At 41.2% G+C, this 26992-nt stretch overlaps 1 protein-coding gene across 1 annotated transcript; it reads right to left on the bottom strand.

Annotated features, from left to right (window-relative positions):
• SELENOT (selenoprotein T) lies at nucleotides 1–26992 on the bottom strand. Its single transcript, XM_075555936.1, has 6 exons — nucleotides 26796–26992; nucleotides 7122–7232; nucleotides 6487–6613; nucleotides 4228–4315; nucleotides 1332–1485; nucleotides 1–731 (listed from the first exon to the last, which is right to left on the bottom strand). The coding sequence occupies exons 1-5, from the start codon at nucleotides 26933–26935 to the stop codon at nucleotides 1361–1363; spliced, it is 591 nt and encodes a 196-aa protein (XP_075412051.1). The 5' UTR covers nucleotides 26936–26992; the 3' UTR covers nucleotides 1–731; nucleotides 1332–1360.

The following is a 26992-nucleotide window of genomic DNA, read 5'->3' as shown; positions in this document are numbered from 1 at the left end:
CACAATAAATTGAAACTTTTATTTAACATATCTGCTTGGTTTTTTATTTATGTAAGTATAAAGGCCCAGTTAATCAAGTCATTAGATTGGCAAGGCAAGACATTTGAACTACACAACAGAGTTTAAAAAGCAGTTGGTCTTTTAGTTCTGATAATCACGCACACACATACACACAAACTGGTAGAGTACTCTGGATATAGAATTTCCCCCCGCGCCCAGCCCCACTATAATCTTGTATAATGCACTGTTTCACAATCTGCAGTATTTTGAAATCTATATAAATTGGACATGACCAAATGAGATGTCTGTGAATTCTTATACCACACTTGGGAGCTACAGTGGTAATCCCCGCCCCCCCCCCCAAAGATTAATTTTAAACAATAAAAAGGAAAAAATCACAACAGATTTCACAGATGTCTTGGGGGAGGGAAATCAAATAGTTAACTCAATTTCTTACTTTTCAAATACGACTTAAAAAAAGTTACAGGTGGTCATATTTACTTTTTAACTATTAACTGGGTGAATTAAAAAAAAGCTATACAGTATTATTGCACTCCACGGATGTGCAGAATTCCAAACTGTGCCAGGACTGAAAGCCTGTCTTGCATTGAGGTTTTCCACGAGGTACAACGAGCCTGCCAGGAAGCATCTGGCCTGTACTAACAGCAGGCTGTCTTCAGTACGGGCCTTCATGAGGTCAGTCTCGCTGCCCTTGCAAAACACCTTAACGCCTGGGAGACAAGAAAAGGACACTTTGTCTTTAAAACCACTCTGGTAAACGCTTTCTTTCAGAATGTTAACTCATTAATCACAAAAGAACTGAGAGCCTCATTGCTAAAGCAAAAGTTAACACCTCCTCTGTGGTCCCGGATTTTATCTAGAATTTGCAAACTTGTAGGAACTAATTATTCCAAGTTGAGCAGAAGATACATGTATACACACATCCAAACATAATACACTAGGCTCTGCCCATTGAGCTCACAGTTGTTAATAGCCCAGTTAGTGAGCTTTATTATAAAGATTATAAAAAACACCTTACTTTATTTTGGTAGCTCTTAATTTGCTAATATTTTAATAAAGAAAACGTCCATCTGTTAAATGTTAAATCAAAGTCATAAAAGTTCCAGTAACTTGCTGACTTGTGAAGAGAAGGAGATGAAACTGTATAAACTTAATTCACTGCCATCAAGTTGATTCTGACTGGTAGTAATAACCCACTGGGCAGGGCAGAACTGCCCCTGTGGATTTCCAAAACTAACTTCCTATGTGAGCAGAGCACCTCATCCTTCTCCCATGGGACTACAGAGTAACCCCGTCCTTGCCCTACTTACAAAACAGGTTCCAGTGCTGATTGGTGGGGCTATGACCGATGATGTGGGATTGAATCCATGTGCACATTCAGCTTCATTTCATTGTCAAGAATTTGAACAAGTTGTTGCATGGATGGAAGGTGGCCAGATTCCAGCTTAGACCATACAGGTACGTCTGTAAAAATAAATAGCAGTTCCCACCCCACATGAAAAAATGAATTTCTGTAGTAAGACATTGATTCCATAAATTCTTATTGTCTATGTACATAGTTGAGGATTCAAAATGAGCAAGACAGGTAATTTTATTGTACAGTCTACTAGGGCAGCAGTTCTCAACCTGTGGGTTGCAACCCCTTTGGGGTCAAATGACTCTTTCACAGGGGTCACACCTAAGACCATCGGAAATACCATATATATTTGTGTAAAAGCCGAGTCTTTCAGCACAAAAAATGGGCTGAAAAACTGGGGTTTGGCTTATACACGGGTCAGTGTTACCCCAGCAAGGTATGACATCTCACTGCTCGCCCCCCCCCCCAAAGTAACGGGAGGAACACCCGTGATCTCACGGGTGACTGCCATTTCTCTGCTGTTCATTCAAAGCCCCGCTAACACTGCAGGGCTTTGAATGTTTGTTTACTCACATCTAACCAATCAGAGCCATCCTATGACGTGTATCTTTGAATAAGCCTTTTAAAGACCGTGTGCAAAGGATGTCGCATGAATGGATGTCATCTGGTCAAGCCCGACTAACAAAAGGAGGGAATCACATGAAGCCTGACATAGAGTTAATAGCAAAATGGGTTCGAGATGCATGGGAAGACATTCCAGAAGACATGGTGCGATGTGCCTTCCAGAAATGTAGTATTAGTAATGCTATGGATGGCAGTGAAGACTGCGCTTTGTATGAAAATGACAGCAGTGATGGTGATGACGACATCTATGATGACCTCACACCAGCTGAAGCTCTGCATTGGGATACGGATGATGATGAGGAATCCAGTTTTGAAGGATTTTAACTCTTTACATTTTAGCTTGGTTGCTGATTGAGCTCAGGGAATAGTACTCTTAAGGTATCATTGTTGATACCTTATTGTTTTTGTTGAACCTATTTTCCACTTACTGTGCTGGTTTACTAATGTTACATGACTACTTGTCCTTTTATTTATGTTTTTATTTAAAATAAACATTTAAATACATTACCCCACTGATGTCTCAATTTTCAGTAATTTTATTTTCATTTGTTTTGATTATTGAAACTCACCAATAGCTTCTGCATTTTCCACCCTAGGCTTATACTTGAGTCAATCAGTTTTTCTGGTTTCCCAGGTAATAATTAGGTACTTCGGCTTATAAGGCTTATACTCAGGTCGGCTTATATTCAAGTATATATGGTAAGTGTTTTCTTAATAGGAACCAAGACACTGCTCCTCTGTCTCCCTCCAGCCAGGTCTGCCCACATGCAGAAACGCCCACAGATGAGTACCCGGAGTAAAGACTGACCCGGGCTACACCATGCTTTAAGACATTTCATTTCTTTGTCATTAGAAATAATATTTCACAAAATATAATTACATATTGTTTTTGTGATGAATCACTATGCTGTCATTATGTTTAATTTATAACAATGAAAACATACCCTATCAGATATTTACATGACAACTCATAACAGTAGCAAAATTAGTTATGAAGTAGCAATGAAAACAACTTTATGGTTGGGGGGGGGGGGTTCCCCACCACATGAGGAACTGTATGAAAGGGTCGCGGCATGAAGAAGGGTGAGACCCACTGCTTTAGGCCCTTTCTGGCCACCTTGAAAGTTTTGATTCTCATCTTGAAAACAAAGTAAGTAATACCATTTAATGCATTTTAAGCAGGAAAATTATAAAATGTAATAATGCATTTTAAAAAATAACTACTGTTCAGAAAGAGACTGGCAAGATTTTTCTGTAAAAAAACAGACAGCAAATGTTAAAACCAAATCCCTGCCCTTGGGTCCATTCCAACCCATAGCTACCCTATAGAACAGAGTAAGGTTTTTAAGACGCTATCTTGAAGGAATCAGTCAGCTTAAATTTTCTTGAAGAATTGCTGGTGGGCTTGAACTACCTCCACCCAGTGGTTGGCGCCCAGTGCTTAATCCACAATACCACCAGGACTCCAGCAAGGATATTAGGCTTTATAAATTAAGGGACAAAATCAAGGCTATTACATAGGTACTAATACAACCAGAGACAATGTATACTTTTACAACATCTTCATTCATAGAATTGAAAAGTTAAATTTATAGACAATGGAATTTGAATTTCATGCAATTTTCATATGTCATAAAATATACTTTTAATCCCATTTGTTAAAAATTATAAAAACTATTCTAGCTCAGGAGCAGTATTTCCTAAAGTATTGCTGGGTGAGCAGATGCCCTAATAAATGTGGTTTAGACTAGAGCGGTTTCAGTAGAGAGCAGCAGTGAATGCCAGGGACATGTAGGGGTCAAGGCCCGTAACCCATTAGCCTCAGGGAGTGAGGGGGATGGTGTCACCTAATTGAGAAGTGCCAATGGAGGAAGACATTGTGGTGAACAGGAGTTGCAGGAAGCAGCAGTGACCAGTGTACTCTGGGGCAGGGCGTTGTTTAAGATTCCAGAGATAGTACAGACTGGGCTTTGCACTCAGGCATCTTCATGCAGATAATGTAGCAGATGATGATCAACTCTCCAAATAACCCCAAAATGTACCATTCATGTAGAGGTGAAGATGAAGAATAAGAATTTTCTAAATTCTACCTAGTTTCATGTTTCTCTCAAATACACTTCTTTTACTAAGCATTAAAGAAGCTTCTTCTTGTGATAAACAGAAAGGCCTGATGCTAATCACACACCACTTGAAATTTACCACAATGTAAAATACTCAGAACCCACCATTTAAGGTGATCTCAAATGCTCCGGTTGACATACACAGGTTCTCAATCATGTTGCTCAAGAAGAAAACCATAATACATGCATAAACCTAAGAAAACATATAATTAGCACAAGAGGTGGTTATACTGAAGTCAAAAGAACAATTGAAAACACAGTAATCTTTATGATATATAGTCTCATAGACAAGCCAGTCAGGGTGCAAAATAGCAACGATGAAACATACAACTTTCCTCTAGTTCCTAAATGCTTCCACCCAACCCCCCCACTATCATTATCCCAATTCTACTTTACAAATCTGGCTAGACCAGAGGATGTACAGTGGTACAGATAGGAACTGGAAACACAGGGAATCCAGAGTGGATGATCCCTTCAGGACCAGAGGTGAGAGTGGTGATACTGGGAGGGTGGAGGGAGGGAGGGTGGGGTGGAAAGGGGGAACCGATTACAAGGATCTACACGTGACCTCCTCCCTAGGGAATGTACAACAGAAAAGTGGGTGAAGGGAGACGTCAGACAGAACAAGAGATGACAAATAATAAATTTGAATTATCATGGGCTCATGAGGGAAGGGGGAACAGGGAGGGAGGGGGAAAATGAGGAGCTGGTGCCAGGGGCTTGAGTGGAGAGCGGACGTTTTGAAAATGATGAGGGCAATGAATGTACAAATGTGCTTTACACAATTGATGTATATATGGATTGTGATGAATTGTATGAGCCCCAAATAAAAGGAAACTATATATATATATCATTTTATTTGGCAAATGTTCTTTTTAAATCTACTTGGGGAAGGTTGATTTTATAATTTTTATAATACAATCTATGAATTCATAAGAGATTAGTGATTAGTGATGCAATAAGTGATAATTCTCAGTTACATCTCACTGTAACTGAGCTTATTTTACTGTTCAATACAGCATATGCACACATACTCTAAGCAATTTATTTTAAGTCAAATTAAGACAAAGAATAGGGAGCAGTAGCAAATTAAGGCACAATCACCTTTTGAAAGCACATTCAGCCACCAAAGAAACCAGAAGCTCCTTGGAGAGAGGGTCTGATTTAACCAAATATTAGATTAAAATAGGATGCGGTAGGGATGCCAATCCACCGCAAACTGCTTCAGAAAAGTAAACCAATGTGTCCCTGGAAGAGTTTTCTCTCTACCCGGTTTGAGCTAGGTGGGCTTTGATTTCTGAGCAGTTTACTCTAGCATTTCAGAACGCACGTCTATGGGATTTAGGTTATTCGTGTATCTAGTGAACCTTCAGGCAATTTGTCAAATCCAGGAGGACCTGTTATGAATATATATATATAATCCTGTTACATGTGAGGTCAAAAAGAGCCCAGTTGATCTACAAAAATACAATGCACTGATAATTTGGAATCAGCAGAATCCATATAGTACGCTTAGTATTCCACTTCTAATCCTTAATCTTTTGCAAGGTAACAACTGGTTAAGAATAGGGAAGTGACACATTCAAGGAAGTTTATATTAAGCTTTGCCTATTTTGGAAGTGGTTCAAAAGAAAAGCTATGCAGGATGCTGCCAAAGGTCATCTCAGCCTAGAATGAAAAGGTAAGACGACCAGGTAAAAGATCCCAAAAGAAAATACTTCATCAGAGGGAATCTAAGCAAGCATGCAAAAGAGAAATAAAATGAGGTTCAAACCTGATAACAAAAGTAAACCCTTCAGAAAAAGTGATTTTTAGTAAGACCTAAACATGAAAGTAATCTAGAAAGAATATAAGCTGCAGAACCTACAAATGAAAACTGAAACTCCTAAGTGCATTTATATTGCTTCTTTCAGGCAACATGACAAACAGTTCCATATGAAACTCCAAATTTTAAAGAGTTTTAGCAAGAACAAACTAGTGTAACCCCCATTTGAAGTGAGAATAAACTCAACAGCAGCCTTGTTTAGTTGGTTGAAGAAACTCGCTATGTATGTACGTTTTACAGGATACAATTTGAACCTAAATTTATAGAATAAAATCTGACAAATTATTTTGTGTCCAGATTATACTAAAAAAGCATCACCTCCCTGCCCCCAACCCACTCAAAAATAATGAATGACAAAAACGAATCATTCTTAACATATAGACATGAAAACCAAGACTTGCAGAGAGAGGTAACAAGTGAAGCTGGTTAAAACTATATGCAAGTAAGTATATAGCACATATAAATAGGTAAACTTCCTCATAAAATATGCTCACTGATAAGCTAAAAACCTCCAGTACCAAAGGTGTTAAGGTACATACCTTATTTTCTTGGCCCCACTGCCAGATGCTGGGAGCTTGCATGCCAAAGAAAGCAAAAGGGTCCTTGCCAACAATGATTAAGCCTATTAATACTAGTTTGAAGACTGACAGGAAAGAGGCTATGTGTCTATCAGAAAGAAAGAAAAAAAATCATTAAAAGTTGTACTTTCTCTTTTACTTTACTACTACAGTAATGCAAATGTGTGTGTAGAATTTTCTAGAAAATAAATCTATATTATTCATTATGATTAGCAATTAGAAAGATGGTAGCCAAAATATCTTTTAAATCAATAAGCAAATTCACTTACAGAATTATAAATGACTGACCTTTTAACAGATAAAAGTACAGTATTTAACACCATTGAATTTCTAATAAGATTTGAGAGTTCATAATTTCCACAATAAAAAGATATTAAAAAGCACACCTTCGAAGGACTGGCAGCTCTGAAATGACTCTCTTCCTCTTTGCCTTCTTACACAAGAAGCTGTCTGTATTTAGTTAAATAACCTCACTATTTTTAAAGCAGCAAATTTGCTGTTATAACACACAGCAAATTACCCTAGTCCAGGCAAGTTAATTCAATCACTCCATGTACTATAAAGTCAAGTAATTGCTTTTAATGATATTTACTCACCTATATATTGGTTGAGGGAGGTAATTCTCTCCTTCAATGCGGATGTCTGGGTACCGCTGGCTGATAACCCGCATGTACTCCTCAAACACCCGCCTATAACCTCAGGAAACACTGCAAAAAAAAAAAAAAAAAGAATTTCCTATAAGAGGTTGTCATTTATTCTGCAGGTACATCAGTCTAAACTTTGTTGTTAGGTCAGTTCTGGCCCACAGTGACACTGTACCTAACAGAAGGAATCTGTGACCCTGCATCATTCTCCCAAGAGTTTCTGTAATGGGTCCTGTGTGCCTCCATCGCCTTCAGAGCACCCCCTTCTATGTCACTGGTACTCTACCAAGCGCCCGTCCTTCTCCATGGACCGGTACGACAATGATTAGAAGTAAATGTTTGTCAACATCAGTCACACATTAATGCCTGAAGTTAGGGAGGTTTTGTACAAGTTGACATTCTTTACATATTCAATTCTCTTCCCCTCAAATACCATATAAAACTCAAGTGTAAACCAACCCGAATATCAGCCGAGGCACCTAATTTTACCACAAACACTGCACTGAAAAGGTGAAGTAGGGTAGGGTGGAAAGGGGGAACCAATTACAAGGATCTACGTATAACCTCCTCCCTGGGGGGTGGACAACAGAAAAGTGGGTGAAGGGAGATGTTGGACTGTGTAAGATATGACAAATAATAATTTCTAAATTATAAAGGGCTCATGAGGGAGGGGGAATCAGGGAGGGAGGGGGAAAATGAGGAGTTGATGCCAAGGGCTTAAGTGGAGAGCAAATGTTTTGAGAATGAGGCCAACGAATGTACAAATGTGCTTTACACAATTGATGTATGTATGGATTATGATAAGAGTTGTATGCATCCCCAATTATTTTTTAAAGGTGCTGAAAAACTCGACTTATATTCGAGTATATACAGTAAATGCCTTCATCAAAACATTAAGTTTTATGGTTCTTTAAAAAAAACACTAAAATTAAAGCTATTACATGATTTAGAAAGTCCACTCCTAGATATGTACCCCTAAAATTTGAAAGCAGAGCCCCAACAGATACACATACAATGACAGTAGCAGTACTATTCAACCTTCTCTATTGTTCACAGTGATGCCAACCTTGCTCTACCCACCCTGCCACCACCCAGTTCCTCTCTCAGCCCAGTTATAATTTCACAAAGAGACCCAACCCCTTGCCACAGTTGATGTTCCAGAAATGGCAATCTGCTGCAGAGAGACCCAGGCTCTCTTCTCTGGACACAGAGAACTTGAATTTGAAAAAGTAACTCACTCTGTCCACTTAGCACCAGAACTGGAGAGGGAAGTGTGGGAAACATAATCATTCAAAAAAATAAAGACTGAGAAGAGAGAAGCAAGTATTTCAAGAAAGAGAAAAAAAATCAGAAAAATGAATCCCACCTCCATCCTCTTCAGCACCCCCTACCACTCCCCATTCAGTCCCATCTGAATTAACTTGTGACTGATCGAGATGTGCCTACAAGGTCGTCCATGATTATCACTTTGTCTTTTCATGTGTTTCCACCAATGTTTTAAAACTAGTTCAAATGGGATTCTCCTGCCTCCCAAGAATTTCAACTAATATTTCCTCTATCCTCTACCAAGAAAATGAGGGAGATGGTTTCTAAATACTGTAGTTTCTAATTGTCTACATCACTGATCACCTCTGAGATAATTGAGAACAGACCTTTAAAAAAGATATTTCTTTGGTTACACCTAACAGGCATTTCTTTAGACATCATCTGTTTTAGCAGACGAAGTAATAGCTGTTGGTGCATCATCCTCAATTGTCCAAGCAATGTAATTTGAACAGACTGCTCAATGAACGACACCAGAAAGTAAATATACAATGAGTAATAAATTTAAATTATAAACAAGCATGTTCACACATTTTGAATGAAATATTTGGATTAGAACATGCTTGAATTATTTTTAAGTTGAAAAAAACTCACTAAAGAAGGTGGTAGCTTAACAGATCAAAGAAACAGGCCAAACAAACTAACTAAAAATAGACTATTTTACTAGGCCCAACACAACAGAAACGAAAGATGTCAACCTAAATGCCGACAACAAAGACCCAGGTCTTTTTTTTTTTTTTTTTTTGGCTTGGTGTACAGATTGTTACCAAGCATTCAGAGAAGAGCAGACACCAATCCTACTCAATCTCTTCACCAACAGATGAGGACCGCACACTACCAAACCCCTCTCTGAAGCCAGGACCACTCATCCCGAAACCAGGCAAAACTATCCAACAAAAATAAGTGCTGTCCAATATCCCTCAAGAACACAGACGTAAAGTTTCAACAGGATACCAAATAACTCAGATCATAATCATGTGGAACGCAGCCCAGTATTACAATGGTGCTTCGTCACTAGAAAAATCAATGTAATCTACCACATACCATATACACTTGTGTATAAGCCAAGTTTTCCAGCACATTTTTTCCCCCAGCACATTTTTAACGCAGTTTTTATAGTAAAAGTAGGTGCCTTGGCTGATATTCGGGTCGGCTTTACTTCAGTCTATAAGGTAAGCATCATATCAATTGATGCTGAAAGGGCATTTGACAAAATCCAACATTCTTTCCTGATTAAAAAACTCTCAGCAAACTTACAATAAAAGGGAATTTTCTCACTTTAATTAAGGGCATATATGTAAAACCAACAGCCAATATTAACCTTTCTGGAGAAAGAGAACCTTCACTCCGAGGACGTTCACAAGCCAGGATGGTCACTATTACCACTCTCCCCAACAGTGTATGGAAGCCTGGTCAGTGCAATATGAAAAGTTAAATAAAAGAAATGCAAATCAGAAAGAAACAGTGTAACCATTTCTGCTCAGAAATGCCTTGAACTTATACACAGGTAAACCTAAAGGTTCCAGAAGAAAACTACTAAAACTAACAAGAGAGTTCGGCAGTGCTGCAGGCACAAGACCAGCACACAGGAATAAAAATCAAGTGGGTTCCTCACTAATGAAGACTACGGCGGGGGGGGGGGGGGGGGGGGGGGGGGGGGGTACTTCCAATAGCTTCTCAACTGATAAATGACATAGGGCTTAATCTAACCAGGAACAAAATTAACTGTACAATGAAAATTATAAAACACTAATACCAAAAGACTATACGAGAGATCTACAAAAATTAAGAAATCCCATGCTTGTAGATTGGAAGGTCTCACACAACCAAAGTGTCAAGTCCACTTAAAACAATCTATAGATTCAATTCAATCTCAATATAAGCCCTAACAGCTTTCTCCATGGAAACAGAAAAACTAATGGCCTACTTTACACAGAGCCCTAAATCAAACCCAAACCAAATTCATTGGCATCCGGTGGATTCTGACTCACAGTGGTGACCCTCTAGGCCTCGGGCAGTGGTTCTCAACCTGTGGGTCATGACTCCTTTGGGAGGTCAAATGACCCTTTCACAGGGGTCGCCTAAGACCATCAGAAAACACATATTTCCGATGGTCTTAGGAACTGAGACACCGCTCCTTGAGACACTGCTCCTTTATCCGTCTCCAGGAGGGTCTGCCCACAGACAAGTACCTGGCGTGAAGACTGTAACCCATGCTACTCCATGCTTCCAGACAAAATGTCATTGATTTGTCATTAGAAATAAATATTTCACACTATATAATTATGTATTGTTTTTGTGATGAATCACTATGCCTTAATTATATTCAATTTGTAACAATGAAAACACATCCTGCATAACAGATATTTACATGATTCATCATAGTAGCAAAATTACAGTGATGAAGCAGCAACGAAAATCATGTTATGGCGGCGGGGGCCACCAAAGGAGAAGCTGTACGAGGAAGGGTGAGAAGCGCTGCTCCAGGGAGAAGAAGAACTATCCCCTGTGGGTTTCCATCTGTCCCTACTCTGCGCCTCACCCCACCCCCTTCGAGGAGCTGGTAGTTTCAAATTGCTAAGCATACAATTACAGCCCAGAGCCACAATATTAAAGAAGATTAAAAAATAGACCTTGCACTTCGTGGTAATAAAAACATACTACAAGACCCTGTAATCAAAACAGTCTGGTAGACTGAAATAACTAGGGCAATGGTCTCAAAATAAAAAACAAATTTATTGTCCTCGTCTAGGAGATATCCCCAATAAACTACCGTATATACTTGAATATAAGCCGACCCGAAGATAAGCGGAGGTACCTAATTATTACCTGGGAAACCAGAAAAACTGATTGACTCGAGTATAAGCCTAGGGTGGAAAATGCAGAAGCTATTGGTGAGTTTCAATAATCAAAACAAATGAAAATAAAAATTACTAAAAATTGAGACATCAGTAGGGTAATGTATTTAAATGTTTATTTTAAATAAAAACATAAATAAAAGGACAAGTAGTCACATAACATTAGTAAACCAGCACAGTAAGTGGAAAATAGGTTCAACAAAAACAATAAGGTATCAACAATGATACCTTAAGAGTACTATTCCCTGAGCTCAATCAGCAACCAAGCTAAAATGTAAAGAGTTAAAATCCTTCAAAACTGGATTCCTCATCATCATCCTTATCCCAATGCAGAGCTTCAGCTGGTGTGAGGTCATCACAGATGCTGTCCTCACTGAGATCGCCGTCATCACCATCACTGCTGTCATTTGCATACAAAGCGCAGTCTTCACTGCCATCCATAGCATTACTAATACTACATTTCTGGACTGCATGTCGCACCATGTCTTCTGGAATGTCTTCCCATGCATCTCGAACCCACTTTGTTATTAACTCTATGTCAGGCTTCATGAGATTTCCTCCTTTTGTTAGTCGGGCTTGACCAGATGACATCCATTCATGCCACATCCTTTGCACACGGTCTTTAAAAGGCTTATTCCAAAGGTATATCCAGAGGCTGCAGTACAGATGTAAGCTGAAGTAACTTTACTTGATTTTGCCAAAATTTTTATGTCATTCCATAGGTGGGCTCTGAACATATCCCAAACAAGTAACGATGGCTTTTTCTTTAAGGCTGCTCCTGGTCGTTGGTTCCAAATTTCTTCCAGCCATTTTGTTCCGTCTTCATCCATCCAGCCTTTGACATGTGCATGCACAGTAATTCTTGGTGAGAAATTGATCTTTTTAGGCAAGGTCTTTCTTTTAAAAATAATGACAGGACGCAGCTTAGTCCCATTAGCCAAACATGATAGAATTATAAAGTGTTTTTTTTCATTTCCTGTGGTTTTGAGAAAAATGTTTTCTCCTAAACTTGCCACAGTTCTGATGCTTGGAAGATGTCATGGCAGTTTTATCGATATTCCTAATATCTGCCAGGTCATAATTATAAATCCTTCTTTGTTTTATAATAAATGACTGGAATGAAAAATTAAAAAAAATTTTTAATTAAAAATTTAAAAAATAAATGACTGGGATGACATAATTCTTTCTTCAAGGTCTTGTGGCAATTTCTGGGAAATCTTTGTTCTTTGTCTCAAACATAGTAGGCGAATCCTATTCATGAAGCGGGTACACCATCCTGCTGATGCAGCAAATTTTTCAATGCTTGGTGCTTTATTTGTCATTCCTAGCCATTTGTAGAGCATGTATGTGGATTCCCACGTGTGTTACGCAGTAACCATTGATGACACTCCATAACCCATTCATGCAATTCACTCTCTAGAGCACCATAAAAAGACGTTAAATTATGATGAGCTTTTTTAGCTTTTGGAATCTGTTCCAAATCAGCCTTCATTTTCTGCCACTCCCTCACTTGTTTTTCGTCAACACAGAATTCCCTACTTGCAATTCTGTTATTGCTCTCTTCTGCTCTTGACACAACCTTCATTTTGAAACCAGCCTCATGTGACTGGCATTTTTGTTTTGGTTCAAGAGTATCCATTTCTAATAGGATAAAAAAACAAGACTTTGAAAAAAAAACTTTCATGGTAATTCCCCCCTGCCCCCGTGACGAGTTAGCTGGGAAGAGCAGGGGTGGGGGGGGGGGGAGAGAACGGTGCGGGTGGGGGATGCAGGATGTGAATTAACAGACACCAGAGGGGAGAGACGGAGCGCAGCCACAGACACAGACACATCCTTACCAGTCAGCTGCCGGTGTAAGTGAATCACTACGGGTGCTTCGGCAAATTGGAGCCGTCCACGTCATAGGATGGCTCTGATGAGTTATATCTGAGTAAACAAACATTCAAAGCCCTGCAGTGTCAGCGGGGCTTTGAAATGAACAGCAGAGAAACAGCGATCACCTGCGAGATAACAGGCGCTCATCCCGTTACCTGGGGGGGCAGCGAGATGTTACACCTCACTGGGGTACCAATGACCTGGGTATAAGCCGAACCCGTTTTTCAACACATTTTTGGTGCTGAAAACTCGGCTTATACATGAGTATATACGGTAATTAAATAAGGTACTACAAAACACTCCAATTAACCAATAGAAAGTCTTTCTTTATAAATATTTATTCACTATTTTAAGATAAGAAACTCAATGTTACTAATTTTGGATTCTCACAAAAAATAAAATGAAAGAACAACCAGAACAATTTACCAATTTAAAAACCTCTGTCTTTGTGTGCTTGTCTCTTAGAACATATTAAAATAAATAAAATACCTGAGAGAATCGTGAATATTCCTTTGGTGTGTTTTCGCCTCAGGATGAGCAAGTATGTGTTCAAAAAGTGAAAATTAGCTAAACTTGTAATCAGTTGGAATTTTTAGTTGTAAAGGGAATTTATTATTGGTTATACAAAAACCATGTAAAACTTTATTAAAATTTAAGCCAATGGGTTTTTTAGACTAGCGACGGGCCCTTTAGACTTCTTTTCCAAAGTAACCACCTTCAATAAACTCATACAAAAAAATTTAAACAAACGCCCCCCCTCTCCCCCCAGCAAACAAAAGTGTCGTGTATCTACTTTAATAACAAAACTTAAACTCCTTAAGAGCCCAGCAGGCTTACTGGTCAGGTGACTGAAACTCCCATCATGTATGGAACAGAATTCACCAACAGAACCACACAACAGAAAGGCCTCTAGGGGAACCAGGACACTAGTGAAGTAGGCACACTTTAGAATAAACACCCACGAGATTGAAAGGGCAGCATGTACCCAAGGTCAATGTTCAGAAGGGTTAGAAAAGGAATGGAAACAGGAAACATGGAGAAAGAGGGTTAGATGATATTACACTGAGGGGTTGCACTTAATAAGATGAAACAAAAGGTTTGGGTTGCTTGAATGTAAAACTGAAACTGGTTATCTGCTTCTATGAACTAATTCACAATAAAAAGGATTGAAAGGAAATAAAACAATTCTGCCCCAAACAAACAAAGGGTACTGGCAAAGTTGGATATCCATTCACAGAAAAATGAAGCAAGCCCACACCTCACATGATACACAAGTGAATTAAAAATGGATCGATGATTCTGAATGTTAAATCTAAGACCATAAAGTTCCTGGAGAAGAATTTAATCCCATAATCTTCCTGGAGAAATTAAAGAATCACAAAATGAAAACTGTCAAGACCTAATCTACTTTCCTTTCCTAATAGTCTTCCAACTCAAGACAACTCTATTTTGAAAGGTCACAGAATCCAATTTACCCAGGTTCAAAACTACCTCTAGGACAGACCTCCATTCATTTGATTCTTTTTCTACTGCAACTGGGCTTATTGCATCAGGCCTTTTACGACCTCAATTGTTATTCCTACTTCCCTGGATCTTAACTCCCTTAATACCAGCCACCAGGGAGTGTGGCTTTTACCACAGCATTCACAGCAGTATAAACCTCCACTGTGTCCACACTCCTACAGGGCAAAATCTGAACTTCTACCCTGTCATTCAAAGTCCTCTATTACTCAACAGCAACCTTTTCCGATTCCTGTCCTGGCAGATCCTAATGTCCTCCAACGTAACAGCTTTCTTTGCCCCAGTGTTTCTGAGAGAGCGCTCACACCGCATGCTTGGTTCAGGCACCCTCCCTGTAACACGGTCCCGTTTGCTGCCATATAATTCTGATTTTTTCAAGGTGCCACGAGAAAGGAATCCTCCCTTTCAAGTACCCTAACACACACTAATACAGGTTCCCATGATACTGTATAAAAAGGTTTTATAAAAAACTTTTAATGAACAATTCCATTATATTTAATTCCCTTTTCCAACAAACTTTTTGAAGCCCTCTGTAATACTGTACTTGGGAAGACCACATGTGAGAGGGTTTTAAAAATTAATGGAATAAACAATAATAAACAATTCCATAAGCAGTAATATTTTTTCCATGAACTTTTGGAAACATCTTCTTACTTCTGGAAGATTGGAATAATCGTTTCTTTTTATTTTTTTTAACACTCCTGGTGCCCAGTATAAGAGAGAGACACACACACACAAATTCTCTAGGGGTAAAGGAGAACTCGTTGTTAGAAGACAATTAACCTCTGTTAAAGACGATGGTATGGTGTAATTTCAGAGTGGGTAAGGGTGATAATTGAACCACATGACCACCACATCATTGAACATCATTGAACTGTGAATCTGAAGACTGTTAAGATATTTTATACAAATGTATATACAATCTACATAACACCAATGACTTTTCCACTACATGTCTATTGTGGAGCATTCATTCTGTACATTTTAAATGACCATATGTGGTGTAGTGGTTGTGAGTTGGGCTTGTGTTGTAGGGCTTGTGTTGTAGGGGTTGTGAGTTGTTGGAACCACCAAACACGCCTTGGGAGAAAGATGGAACTTTCCGCTCCGGTAAATTCTTTGAAGCTCACAGGGGCAGTTCTGTCCTGTCCCCGAGGGTCACTAAGAGTCAGTATCAACTTGATGGCAAGTGTGAGTTTCTCGGAAAAGTAATTTTCTTTCTTCTCATGGTTTTCCCAACACCTTCACATGCTTAATCAAGTTATTTTTTATCAATTACCCTAACTTTCCTGACTATTCCTCTGGCTTACCCATGATGAAGAAACCTGTGTCTCTGTCATTAGACATTCAGTGGACCTTTCCATGTCAGTTTCTCATAACTACATGGACAAGATCTTTGCGAGCTCTAAAGTCCATAATCCTCCCTCCTTCCTTTTAGAGCCCTAAGGAGGGGTAAGCCGTTGTGACTCCCACAGGCACAAAGGAGAGGCTGGACTGCCACCAGGAGGAGCGGGTAGCCGAGCGCTTCAATTGAACCTGGGGCCTGAAAAAAGGTAAGAGTCTACCCTGGAGATGGTGGAAAGATGGTAAGGAGAGGCAGCAGAACCAGGAGACCAGCCCAAGACAGTGCCGTCGCTTTGGGGCCCACAGAGAAAGTTCAGTGCCTTCTGGCAGGTTGGCTGGTGGGCTTGGGGTGCCTCCAAGCATTTACTAATGGAGGTAAAGAGCTGGTAAAACTTGTTTGGGCTAGCCCGGGAGGCCAAAGGCCAGAGAGGCTGAAAAAGAGGCTGCCCTCAGAACTGTATCTATCCTTTCTTGATTTGTGACTTCCCAAGGAACTCCATTATCCTAAATATTGTTGGTTGAGTGGTCACCCCAACAAGTCAGTGAAATCAGCAGAGAAGCAGAGTGGAAGGGTGTCAGAATGGATACAGCCTGGAGAAGAGGTGTATCTGACCTCTGCCTTGTAAGAATAATGTTTATCTTATCTTACAGTGCAAAGTAACATGAGGTCAGATGCCATATGGTGCCAATGTTACAATCTCAAAGTCTTCAAAGTGTTGGATTTTAAAATTAAAGCCTGGAAAAAGACTATCTCTTGATCATTTGAAGTGCATTCTCACTTGACAAGGCTGTCCTCACTAACATTCCTCGTTTGCAGCTAATCCCAAACCAGCAAAATACCTGTCTGTACCTTTAACGAGGCAGAAAGACCAGGCTTTCTACTCCCATAGAGTTCGTCTCTTTGAAAATGATGATGGCGGCATATGTGCAAATGTGCTTGACACACTGGATGACTGTACGGATTGTGATAAGAGACATAGAGCCCCCAAATACAAGGGGAAAAAGTCTCAAAACCCCCGAGGAGCAGTTCTACTCTGTCCTACTGGGTCTGAGGCGGAATCAACTCGATGGCAGTAAGCTTTGGAACCTGTATTGCTGGAGTCCTCAAGGGTGTGACAGCCATCGTGCCAAGACCCATTCTCTCCAGAAAACCCACGAGTTAGTTCATATGGGCTCAGGATCTTAAAGACCCTAAAAACCCTAATGAAATGGACACATCATCACATTACTCTGAATCTTTTAATAATCTCTGGATCTTTTCCTTGGAAAATCTCCCCATCATCTATTTGCTAAAAATAAGGAAAAAATTCCTTATTTAATTTTGCAGCAAATTTTACAAATGTCTTTTTGTAAAATGTTTTATTAGGGGCTCATACAACTCTTATCACAATCCACACATACATCAATTGTGTAAAGCACCCTTGTACATTCATTGCCCTCATCATTATTTGCTCTCCACTTAAACCCTTGGCATCAGGTCCTCTTTTTCCCCCTCCCTCCACGTTCTCCCCTCCCTCATGAGCCCTTGATAATTTATAAATTATTATTTTGTCACATTCTGCCCTGTCCGATGTCTCCCTTCACCCCTTTTTCTGTTGTCCGTCCCCCAGGGAGGTCACATGAAGATCCCTGTAATTGGTTCCATTTTTCCAACCCACTCTCCCTCTACCCTCCCAGTATCACCACTCACACCCCTGGTCCTGAAGTTTTCCGCCCTGGATTCCCTGTGCCTCCAGCACCCATCTGCACCAGTATACATCCTCTGGTAAAGCCAGACTTGCAAGGTAAAATTCGGATCATGATGGGGGGGGGGGGGTGTTAAGCATTTAGGAACTAGAGGAAAGCTGTATTCTTCATCAGTGCTACATCACACCCTGACTGGCTCATCTCCTCCCCTAGACCCCTCTGGAAGGGGATCTCCAGTGGCTGACAAATGGGCTTTGGGTCTCTACTCTGCACTTCCCCTTCATTTACTATGGTCAAGATTTTTTTGTTCTGATGATGCCCTTATACCTGATCCCTTCGACACCTCGTGACCGCACAGGTTGTGTGCTTCTTCCACGTGGGCTTTGTTGCTTCTGAGCTAGTTGGCCACTTGACTACCTTCAAGCCTTTAAGACCCCAGACGCTGTATCTTTTGATAGCCGGGCACCATCAGCTTTCTTCACCATATTTGCTTAAGCACCCATCTTCAGTGATCGTATCATGGAGGTGAGCACACAGTGATATGATTTTTTGTTTTTTTGATGCCTGATAACTGATTCCTTCAGCACCTCATGATCACACAGGCTGGTGTGCTTCTTCAATGTGGGCTTTGTTGCTTCTGAGCTAGATGGCCGCTTGTGTATCTTCAAGCCTTTAAAACCCCAGACGCTATTATCTTTTGATAGCCAGGTACCATCAGCTTTCTTTGCCACATTTTCTTATTCACCTGCTTTGTCTTCAGCGGTTGTTTCGAGAGGGTGAGCATCATAGAATGTCAATTTAATAGAAGAAAGTATTCTTGCTTTGAGGGAGTACTTGAGTGGAGACCCAATGTCCTTCCACCACCTTAATACTACATCTATAAATATAGGCACATAGATCTATTTCCCCATCCTCATGTATATATTTGCATATGTACATGTCTTTGTATGCACTTTTCCTCCCAGCTCTTTTCTCTATTTCCTTTGACTTTCCTCCTGTCCCACTATCATGCTCTGTCCCCACCTGGGTTTCAGCAATACCTCTTGGTTACATTACCCTTGATCATGTCCTACCAGGCTCGCCACACCTACCTCACCACCAATTTGGATCACCTGTTGTTCCCCTGTCCTTGGGTTTGTCAACACCACTTCCTTACTCCCCACCTTCCCCCATCCCACTCCCTTCCCCCTCCCCACTGGAACTGTTGGTCCCGTTGTTTTCTCCTCCAGATTGTTCATCCAGCCTGTCTTATCTAGACAGACCTGTGGAGATAATAACATGCACAAAAACAAGACAGAGCAAAACCAAGCAACAATATACAACAAAACAACAACCACTGACAAAGAACAAAACACAACACAACAAGAAAAAAAAGCTTGTAGTTAATTCAAGGATCGTTTGTTGGCCTTTAGGAGTGTTTTCCAATCCAGTCTGTTGGGGCACCACGCCCTGGCCCCAAAGTCCACCCTCAGCATTCCCTGGGGATCTTGCCGCTCCACTGCACTCCCCCAGTGCTTTGCCAAGGTGTAGTGGGATCAGATTGGGCGCAATTCCCACACTGTGTCTCCGATGCTGTCCCCTACAGGGCCATGGGTCAGCAAGGGACACCATGTCCCACAGTGGGGCTTTTCGGCAACTGCCAATTACATCACCCGACATTCCACAAAAGCAAAAATATATATTTTTTGTACTATACTATTAAAACAAAAAACCCTTTTGTACCATATCCACTCTGTATTTTTTCTTCAAAAAACTTTAAGATTATCAAACTTTTATGGGGAAATGTTTTCCATGAATGCTTTCTTAATGAGGGAGCTTCCAAAAGCTTGTGGGAAAATAGAATTAAAAATGAAATTTAAAAAAATTTCCTGAAAACTTTTTGAAGCCTTCTCATGTAACACAGAATAGTGTAGCAGTGAATAAAATTCTATCAGTAGGTATCTACTCTGGCTGTTAGCTAGCCTCAAGTCAGCTCCACCTCAAGAGTGAAGCTATATACAACCGAAGAGTCCACTCTTTATAACTGCTGCTACACTAAGCCTCTTGGTGCGGCCACTGTGCTAATCCATCTCATCGTCTTCCTCTAATTTGCTGATCTTCCACTTTACCAAGCATGATGTCCTTTTCAAGAGACTGGTCTGGTCTCTACTGATAACAAATCCAAAGCACATGAGACACAGTCTCATCCCCCTGGATTCTAAGAAGCACTTTGGGCTGTACTTCTTCCAAAACAGAACTGTTTGTTCTTGGAAGTTCGCAGTACTTTCAACATTCGTCACCAACACCCTAGGATAAGTGCATCGGTCTCCTACAGTCTTCCTTATTCACCATCCAACTTGCACATGCCTATGAGGAGACTGAAAACACCATGGCCTGGGTTAGGCACATGTTAGCCCTCCAAATGATTGACACCTTTGCTCTTTGACCTTTAAATAGGTCTTGCACAGTAGATATGCCCATCATTTGATTTCTTGAAAGCTGCCTCCATGAGCACTGCCTAGGAGCCCAGGTAAAATGAAAGCTGTATGTCTGTTTTCTCCACTTATCACATCATCTTCTGGTCTAGTAGTGAGTTTTGTTTTCTTTACACTGAGTTGTAATCCATACTGAAGCCTTGAGTCTCTGATCTTCCTAAATGCTTCACTCACTTTTCAGTTTTCTATTTGCATGTCGCAGGTACTAAATGATATTTCTTCCACTCCTGATGTTACGTTCTTCTTCATGTATATTTCAGTTTCTGAAATTATTTGCTCAGCATACAAATAGAGAAAGTCTAGTTAAAGAGTATAGCTCTATGCACATCTTGCCTGATTTTAAAGCATGCAGTATCCCCTTACTTTGTCTTAACAACTGCATCTTGGTCTATGTACTAGAGATAAGATGGAGAAAAATGAGAATAAGGTTTTCAGTCTTGCAAATCTTATACTGGGCTGATAAAATGACTGGGTTATGGAGTTTTTTCCAACTAGATGTTACTTCAAGCTTCATTTGCACATGCTCTTACCTCAACCCTAAAAGTCCTGCCTCTCCTTTTGGTAGAATTCCATCATCCTCCAAGACTTCATTTCCTCCTGACAAAGCCTGGTATTTCCCATGAGTCTTTTCTTCTAGGTTTCGATAGCCCTCTTCTTCAACCTTTTAGATTTGTTCAGTTCCACTTTAAGTAGTGCTTACACATTGTTGACTGTTGTAATCAAGACAACTGGATTTGAAAATTTATTGTAAAAAATAAAATACCTTCCTAAAAACTGAACAAAAGAGGAAAAACAAGTTCTAAGGAGCATGAAAAATACACCAGGACTGGCTTGACCATTCATGTTAAAACCCAGATGGAAAGATTTCATGTTCAAACCCAGACGGAAAGATTTCTTCCTCTCTAGTCCCAGGCTGCACCCAAGCACAGGCAGAGTATATAAGAACGTGATCTCCTCTGGAAAGCAGGTGACAGTCAGGAGCCAGTGCACTCCAACTTCAATCTTAGGTGACGAAGAAATGAAGCTGGCGCACGTCCCAGCCACGCCTTGGCTGTCTTTGCCCCGTAGGCCTTCTAACAGCACTACCAGAAGCACCCTCACTTTACAGGTAAACAAGCTGAGAGCTACAGGATCAGATCATTTCTTGAATGTCATCAAAAGAATAAAAGGCAGATGGAATAAGAAATTGCTAGCTCAATAAATGAGTCTTCCCCCAGGAACTACATCAATTTAATCTGAGACTAACTTGTACTTTTAAATAATATACTCAACGAGTTTTTTTTACATGTTGAGGGAAAACTATAAGGAAATATCTCTCTTCCATAATTGGATATAAAGTCTTTTCAAGCAAATGCTCTGCAGTTATACAAGTACTTTATTCACTATTATATAGAAACAAATGCCATACTTATTTTTTAAATGAAAACAACTGGTGACTAAATTCTGATGAAAAGCTAGAATTTAAAAAAATCTAAAAATACCTAAAACTGTAGGATCTATGCCACCTGCTCTTTGGTGTCTAAGGTCAGTAGCTCCCCCACTACGACGTCGCTGTACATATTACTATCATTGCATGGAAAGCTCTTTACCATCTCTGCATCTTAATCTTTAAAATCTCAGTTCAACGTTCATTTCTCAATGAAATGTTCCCTGACTTGGTATCCTATTTCTTCCCTGACTAGATATCCTATTTCTTTACAGCCTTCCTTCGCAGATAAGCTACACTTTTACACCTGCATGGTCCCTGAATGAGCACTGGTGGTAATAGTCAGTTACACCGTGGGTTGCTAACTGCAAGGTCGGGAGCGCCCTCCACAAGGGAAAAATGAAGCTGCCTGCTCCCGTCAAGATCTGGAGTCTCCAAAAGCCAAAGGGGGCAGTTCTACTTGTCCTTTAGGATTACTAAGTCAGAATCAACTTGATGGCAGTGGGTTTGGATTTTAGCCCATCGATGAATTAATAGTTGTCACCTGCTCCTGTAGTAAAGTACCTGGGAACACTCGACTGAATCCTTCGCACCGATATGTGACCACACAGCTGTTGAATACGTAAGCATTGAGTCCACAATAACTAATATAGTCTCATAATTGAGTATTTCACAATTTCTTCAATTCAACGTCTTAAAATTTTAATCAGGATGTCCACACAATTTAGTCTTGGATCCTATTTTCTTATCTCCATATTGTAGGGCCACAATCAGTCTGCTCTGGCTGCAAACAGAAACAGTAATTCTGTTTGCGTTGGGGTGTTTGTATACTATGACAGCGAAGGTTGAGTTGGTACACACGGAAATGAAAATCATCTTTGTAATTGTTTACTTCTTCACACTTCAAATTTGGAGTTTGTTGCCCTAAAAGTATAGTAGTTGATTCGTAAGTTAATAAGGAAAATTCTGTTTTGCGATCTTAACTTCATATAAACTGCAAAATTGCTCCACTAGTTCCAGTATATCAATTGTCAGTGGTTCAAGTAAACATTGATTGTGAAGTACTATCGCCAGAAATCTCTTTACACTGAAACTAATTAGAGACTGCAGAAATGGTTAGTTACAACTAAATCAAAGATAGGAAGTAAGCACACGCAAAACAAGACAGAAAGCAGGAGCCACCAGGACTTCTGGTAACCAAATCCCACCAGGCCCACTCTGCCTCCACTCTTCCCCTCTAAACATGCTCTCCTCAGTAACACCAGCGCTAGAGCATAATGGGACAAGCGCTGCTTGGAGAACTTATGTTTTGGCTCAATGTTTAAATGTACAAATAAACAGGTGCATTTTCCCAAATGTACAGTCAGTGTCATCAAAATACTTTCATTTTACTGCTCAATCAACTGACATAATAAACCAAAGACTGAGAGGGAGAATAATGCTTTTTTGTGGCTTCCTGAAAAACCATGATCTCTTATTCAACCCATTTTTATCCCTGGTACAGAAGCAAGTATTGCATTATTTCTTTAAAAATAAAACAAAACACACGAACCTAGACGTATAAGGTTTGCTTCAGGCTAGTCTTCAAGCGAGTTCTTTCTATTCCATTTGTGTGTAGTTCCATCAGCAGTGATAGCAGTAGTACAGCTAACAGGTAACAAAGCTCTTAATTATTTAAAGAAAAAGTGCTCGAGGAAAATATAATACAAAAATAACTTAAAAGAAGGTAAAAACAGTTTTGCTTGTCTTTAAGTTTTTTATTGTGAAGTCTACAATTCATACAAGCTTGTTGCAACCCCTAGGGCACAGCATCACTGACCCTCCTCCTCCTGGTCTCCACTCCCTCCCCTCTCTGTCCTTTTGAACTTTGTCCTTTGGTAAATGCTGCTCTGCGGATGTCAGCCAGCAGATCATTCTAAGGTGTGCTGGGCCTTCCGGTGCTGTTTCTGTTCCCCTTAAGAGTGCTTGGCAAATGAGCCCTGTCGGTACAGTGAGCTTGGCTGGCATGGATGAAGACCTGCAGGGTCAGTGACTCAAACTCATCAGTCTCTTCAAGGGAGAAAGATGAGGCTACCTGTACCCTGAAAGGCTTAGTCCTGGAAACCCTACAGAGCAGCGGTTCTCAACCTGACGGTCGAGACCTCTTTGGGGGTCAAAGGACCCTTTGACAGGGGTCGCCTAAGACCATCGGAAAACATATTACAATTTACATTACAATTAGCAAGGAACTAATTTTATGGTTGGGGATCACCACATGAGGAAGTGTATGAAAGGGTCGCAGCATTACAAAGGTTGAGAACCACTGCTCTGGAGTCAACAGGCATCCTCATTCTACGGCAATGGAAACGGTTTTGTTTCGTTATTACTTGGTTGAAAATTGAGCCCTGGAGGTGAGCTAGATTCCTGACTTGAAGGGTGACTAAGGAGCAGACTCAAAGCCTCTGTATGATGTTGTGTTCAACAACCGGGTTTTTAAAATTTTTTATCAGTGATTAGCTAAATATTGCATCTAACAACACTCTGATGTCAAAATTCTCAGCTTTCTGTCTTTTCCCAAACTTGCAAGAGAATGCCCATGATAGTCAACAAAAACTTAATCTTCAAGATAATGGGGGGGGGCCCGCAAGTTTATCTGTATTTGCTCTCTATAAACTCTCACTGCCATCAAGTCGATTCTTACTCACAGCGACCCTATAGGACAGTGGACCCGTGCCTGTGGGTTTCCAAGACTAATTCCTTACGGAAGTAGAGCCTCATCTTTCTCCCTCAATTTGTATTTGGTGGGACATATAAATAAACCACAGATGTGAACTGGCTCATTCCAAGTTTGATCGCCTGCTGGGAAACTGCATTCTTGTATCGGATACACTGAATCAGAATCTCCATGTTAACAGGTTCTCAGGTGTGTCTTATATATCCCCAGGAGACGCTTAGTACACATAAGAATCACCTCGGCTGCTTGTTAACAATTCTGATTCAGTAAATGTGGGGTTTAAATTGCAAACACTGAATAAAGTTCTCTCTTTCAAGCATTTTTGTTATGTAACGTGCACAAAGGGACTACACAAGATAACTGTATTTGATTTGGGGGCAAGTCTAATACAAAACAAAAATTTAAAAATCTAATTTGAAGTATCAAATTTGGTTCCCTACATTTGGACATACATTTTAAAGATGCTAATATTCTCAGGAAGGTCCACCAAATATTCCAACGAGGCAGTTGTAAAGGTAAAGCAAGAGATAGGGAAAAGTAGAATCCCAGTAAAATGCCCTAACTTGACAGATACAGTCTTGTTTTAACGACATGAATCCAAAAGTACCAATCTTTATAAATTGGTAAGATGATCACCACCACTTTCTGAGTAAAATTTTTTAAAAAGCAGCCCAGAATGGACATGTCATGATTCCCTTTTGTGTCATTAACTGATCTACGTCAGGTATGCAGCAAATAATACAGGGAGTTTTGTTTTTAATCAGAAAGATCAAAAAGATGGTTTTTTAGCTTTCACTCTTTAAAATCTGACCATCTTATTTTCTGACTGACTTAAAGGTCATCTAAAACCATATATATATTTTAAAGTTTAAGTAAAAGAGAAAACCTGAATTTGGGTATACTTAATGGGGTTACTGGAAGAAGAGGTTTCCTACTCCATTAGAGATACAGTTTTGGGAAACCCACAGGGGCAGTTCTACCCCATCCTATTGGGTCGTTACCAGTCACAGGTGTCCTGATAGCAGTGAGGAGTATTGCTGAGTGAGCCCAGGCGCTGCGGGCTAGGCACTGGCTGATCCACTGCAAGGTGGGCGGTTCTGCCGGAGCACATAAAGCTGGCCGTCTGGTCTGGCCAGCGCAGACCTGGCTCTTAGCTGTGAGCAGAAGGGACTCCAGGGGAGGGCGCTTGGTTTGGGTAATGGGGCCGGAGGCAAAATCAACCCGAGGCAACAGGATACAGCTTACTTAATTAGAAACTGTTTTTCATTCAGTTTGGTTATTACAGTGTTAAGATTTTCTTTATTATTAATACAGGTTTTATTAAGCTGATTTTAACTATGGCCTACAGTAATCACGTTTTCTCATCTGGCCGTTCTATCCAGATGCAGCGTCATCTTTTGGGTTGGAAGATTCTCATTTCTACAAAATCGGCTAAGGATCTGTCATGGCATTCAAAACGTCCCCAACCCGACTGACCTATTACATAGATGGCTGCCTGCTTCTAATAATTAACCAGGCAACGACAAAGGTCACTTGCTCAACAATGTAGATGTAAGCCTGCCAATATTTTCTACCTCTTTGGGGCGGAGGGGGTTGAGGAGGGCGAGCCGGTCGTTTAGGCGCAAACCATCCAAATTTGGGGGAGCAAATGAGCTCCTATGCAGACCCCTGGAAATCGCCAACAGAACCAGCACGTCCCCAGCTCCTCTGTCCTCTCCGCCCTGCGCCCCCCGACTGTCAGACACCCCCCTTCCTCACTCAACAGTCGCCCCGGCAGATCGGGGAGACCAGGGCGCCAGACTGGCTCAAACCCACCACCGGTGCCAAGGGCAAGATGCGGCTGCCTGGCAGGTTTGCAGTCTCGGGGCCCCGGGGTACGAGTCCGCTGATGGCAGTGGGCTGCGCTCTGCTCCTTCTTCATTTTTATTTTCATTAAAATATGTATCTATTGTAAACAAGGAATAATAAACTGCCAACTGACATAGTAAAAAATATGTATATGTATCTCCTTTTTTTTGGGGGGGGGGGAATCCACTCACGGACCCAGTTAGCCTGCCAGGCCGCCTGGCGCAGCCCCTTAAAGCCGCCGGCGGGTGACGGACGCCCGGCGCGCCCCACCGGCGAAGCGCCGATTCATCCCACCTCCGCAGGCCGGCGGGTGGCCAAGGCGGGCGCCCCCACGTCCTCGCCTCCCCGCGCCCGGACCCCACTCTCCGCATCCGGGAGGCTGGGGGGACGCGCGGATGCGTGAGGAGGGACGGGCCCGCGAGGGCGGGCGGCTGCCGCAGGCCTCGGAGCCAGGCGTGGCGCAGCCGGCGAGGCCGCGAAGCCGGGGCCTAGCGTAGCGAGTGGCGCCCGGCAAGGGCGCGGCAGGAAGGGCAGGCCGACCCCGGGCTCCGGACTCACCAAATTTGGAATTTCAGCAGCGGCCCCGCGGCGTACTGCATCTTTAACCTCTTGCCGGGCACGCCGCCCGTGTTGGCCGAGGCATCGCTCCGCTCCACCGCCGACGCCGCCATCAAGAGGAGCAACAGCAGCAGCCTCATCTTCAGACACGCGTCGCTGTCCGGCCGCTCTGACGCCGAGACTGCAGTCAGCCCGGG

This window comes from Tenrec ecaudatus, chromosome 8, assembly GCF_050624435.1.
Source record: "Tenrec ecaudatus isolate mTenEca1 chromosome 8, mTenEca1.hap1, whole genome shotgun sequence".
NCBI lineage: Eukaryota > Metazoa > Chordata > Mammalia > Afrosoricida > Tenrecidae > Tenrec > Tenrec ecaudatus.
This window is presented reverse-complemented; position numbering and strand designations above follow the sequence as displayed.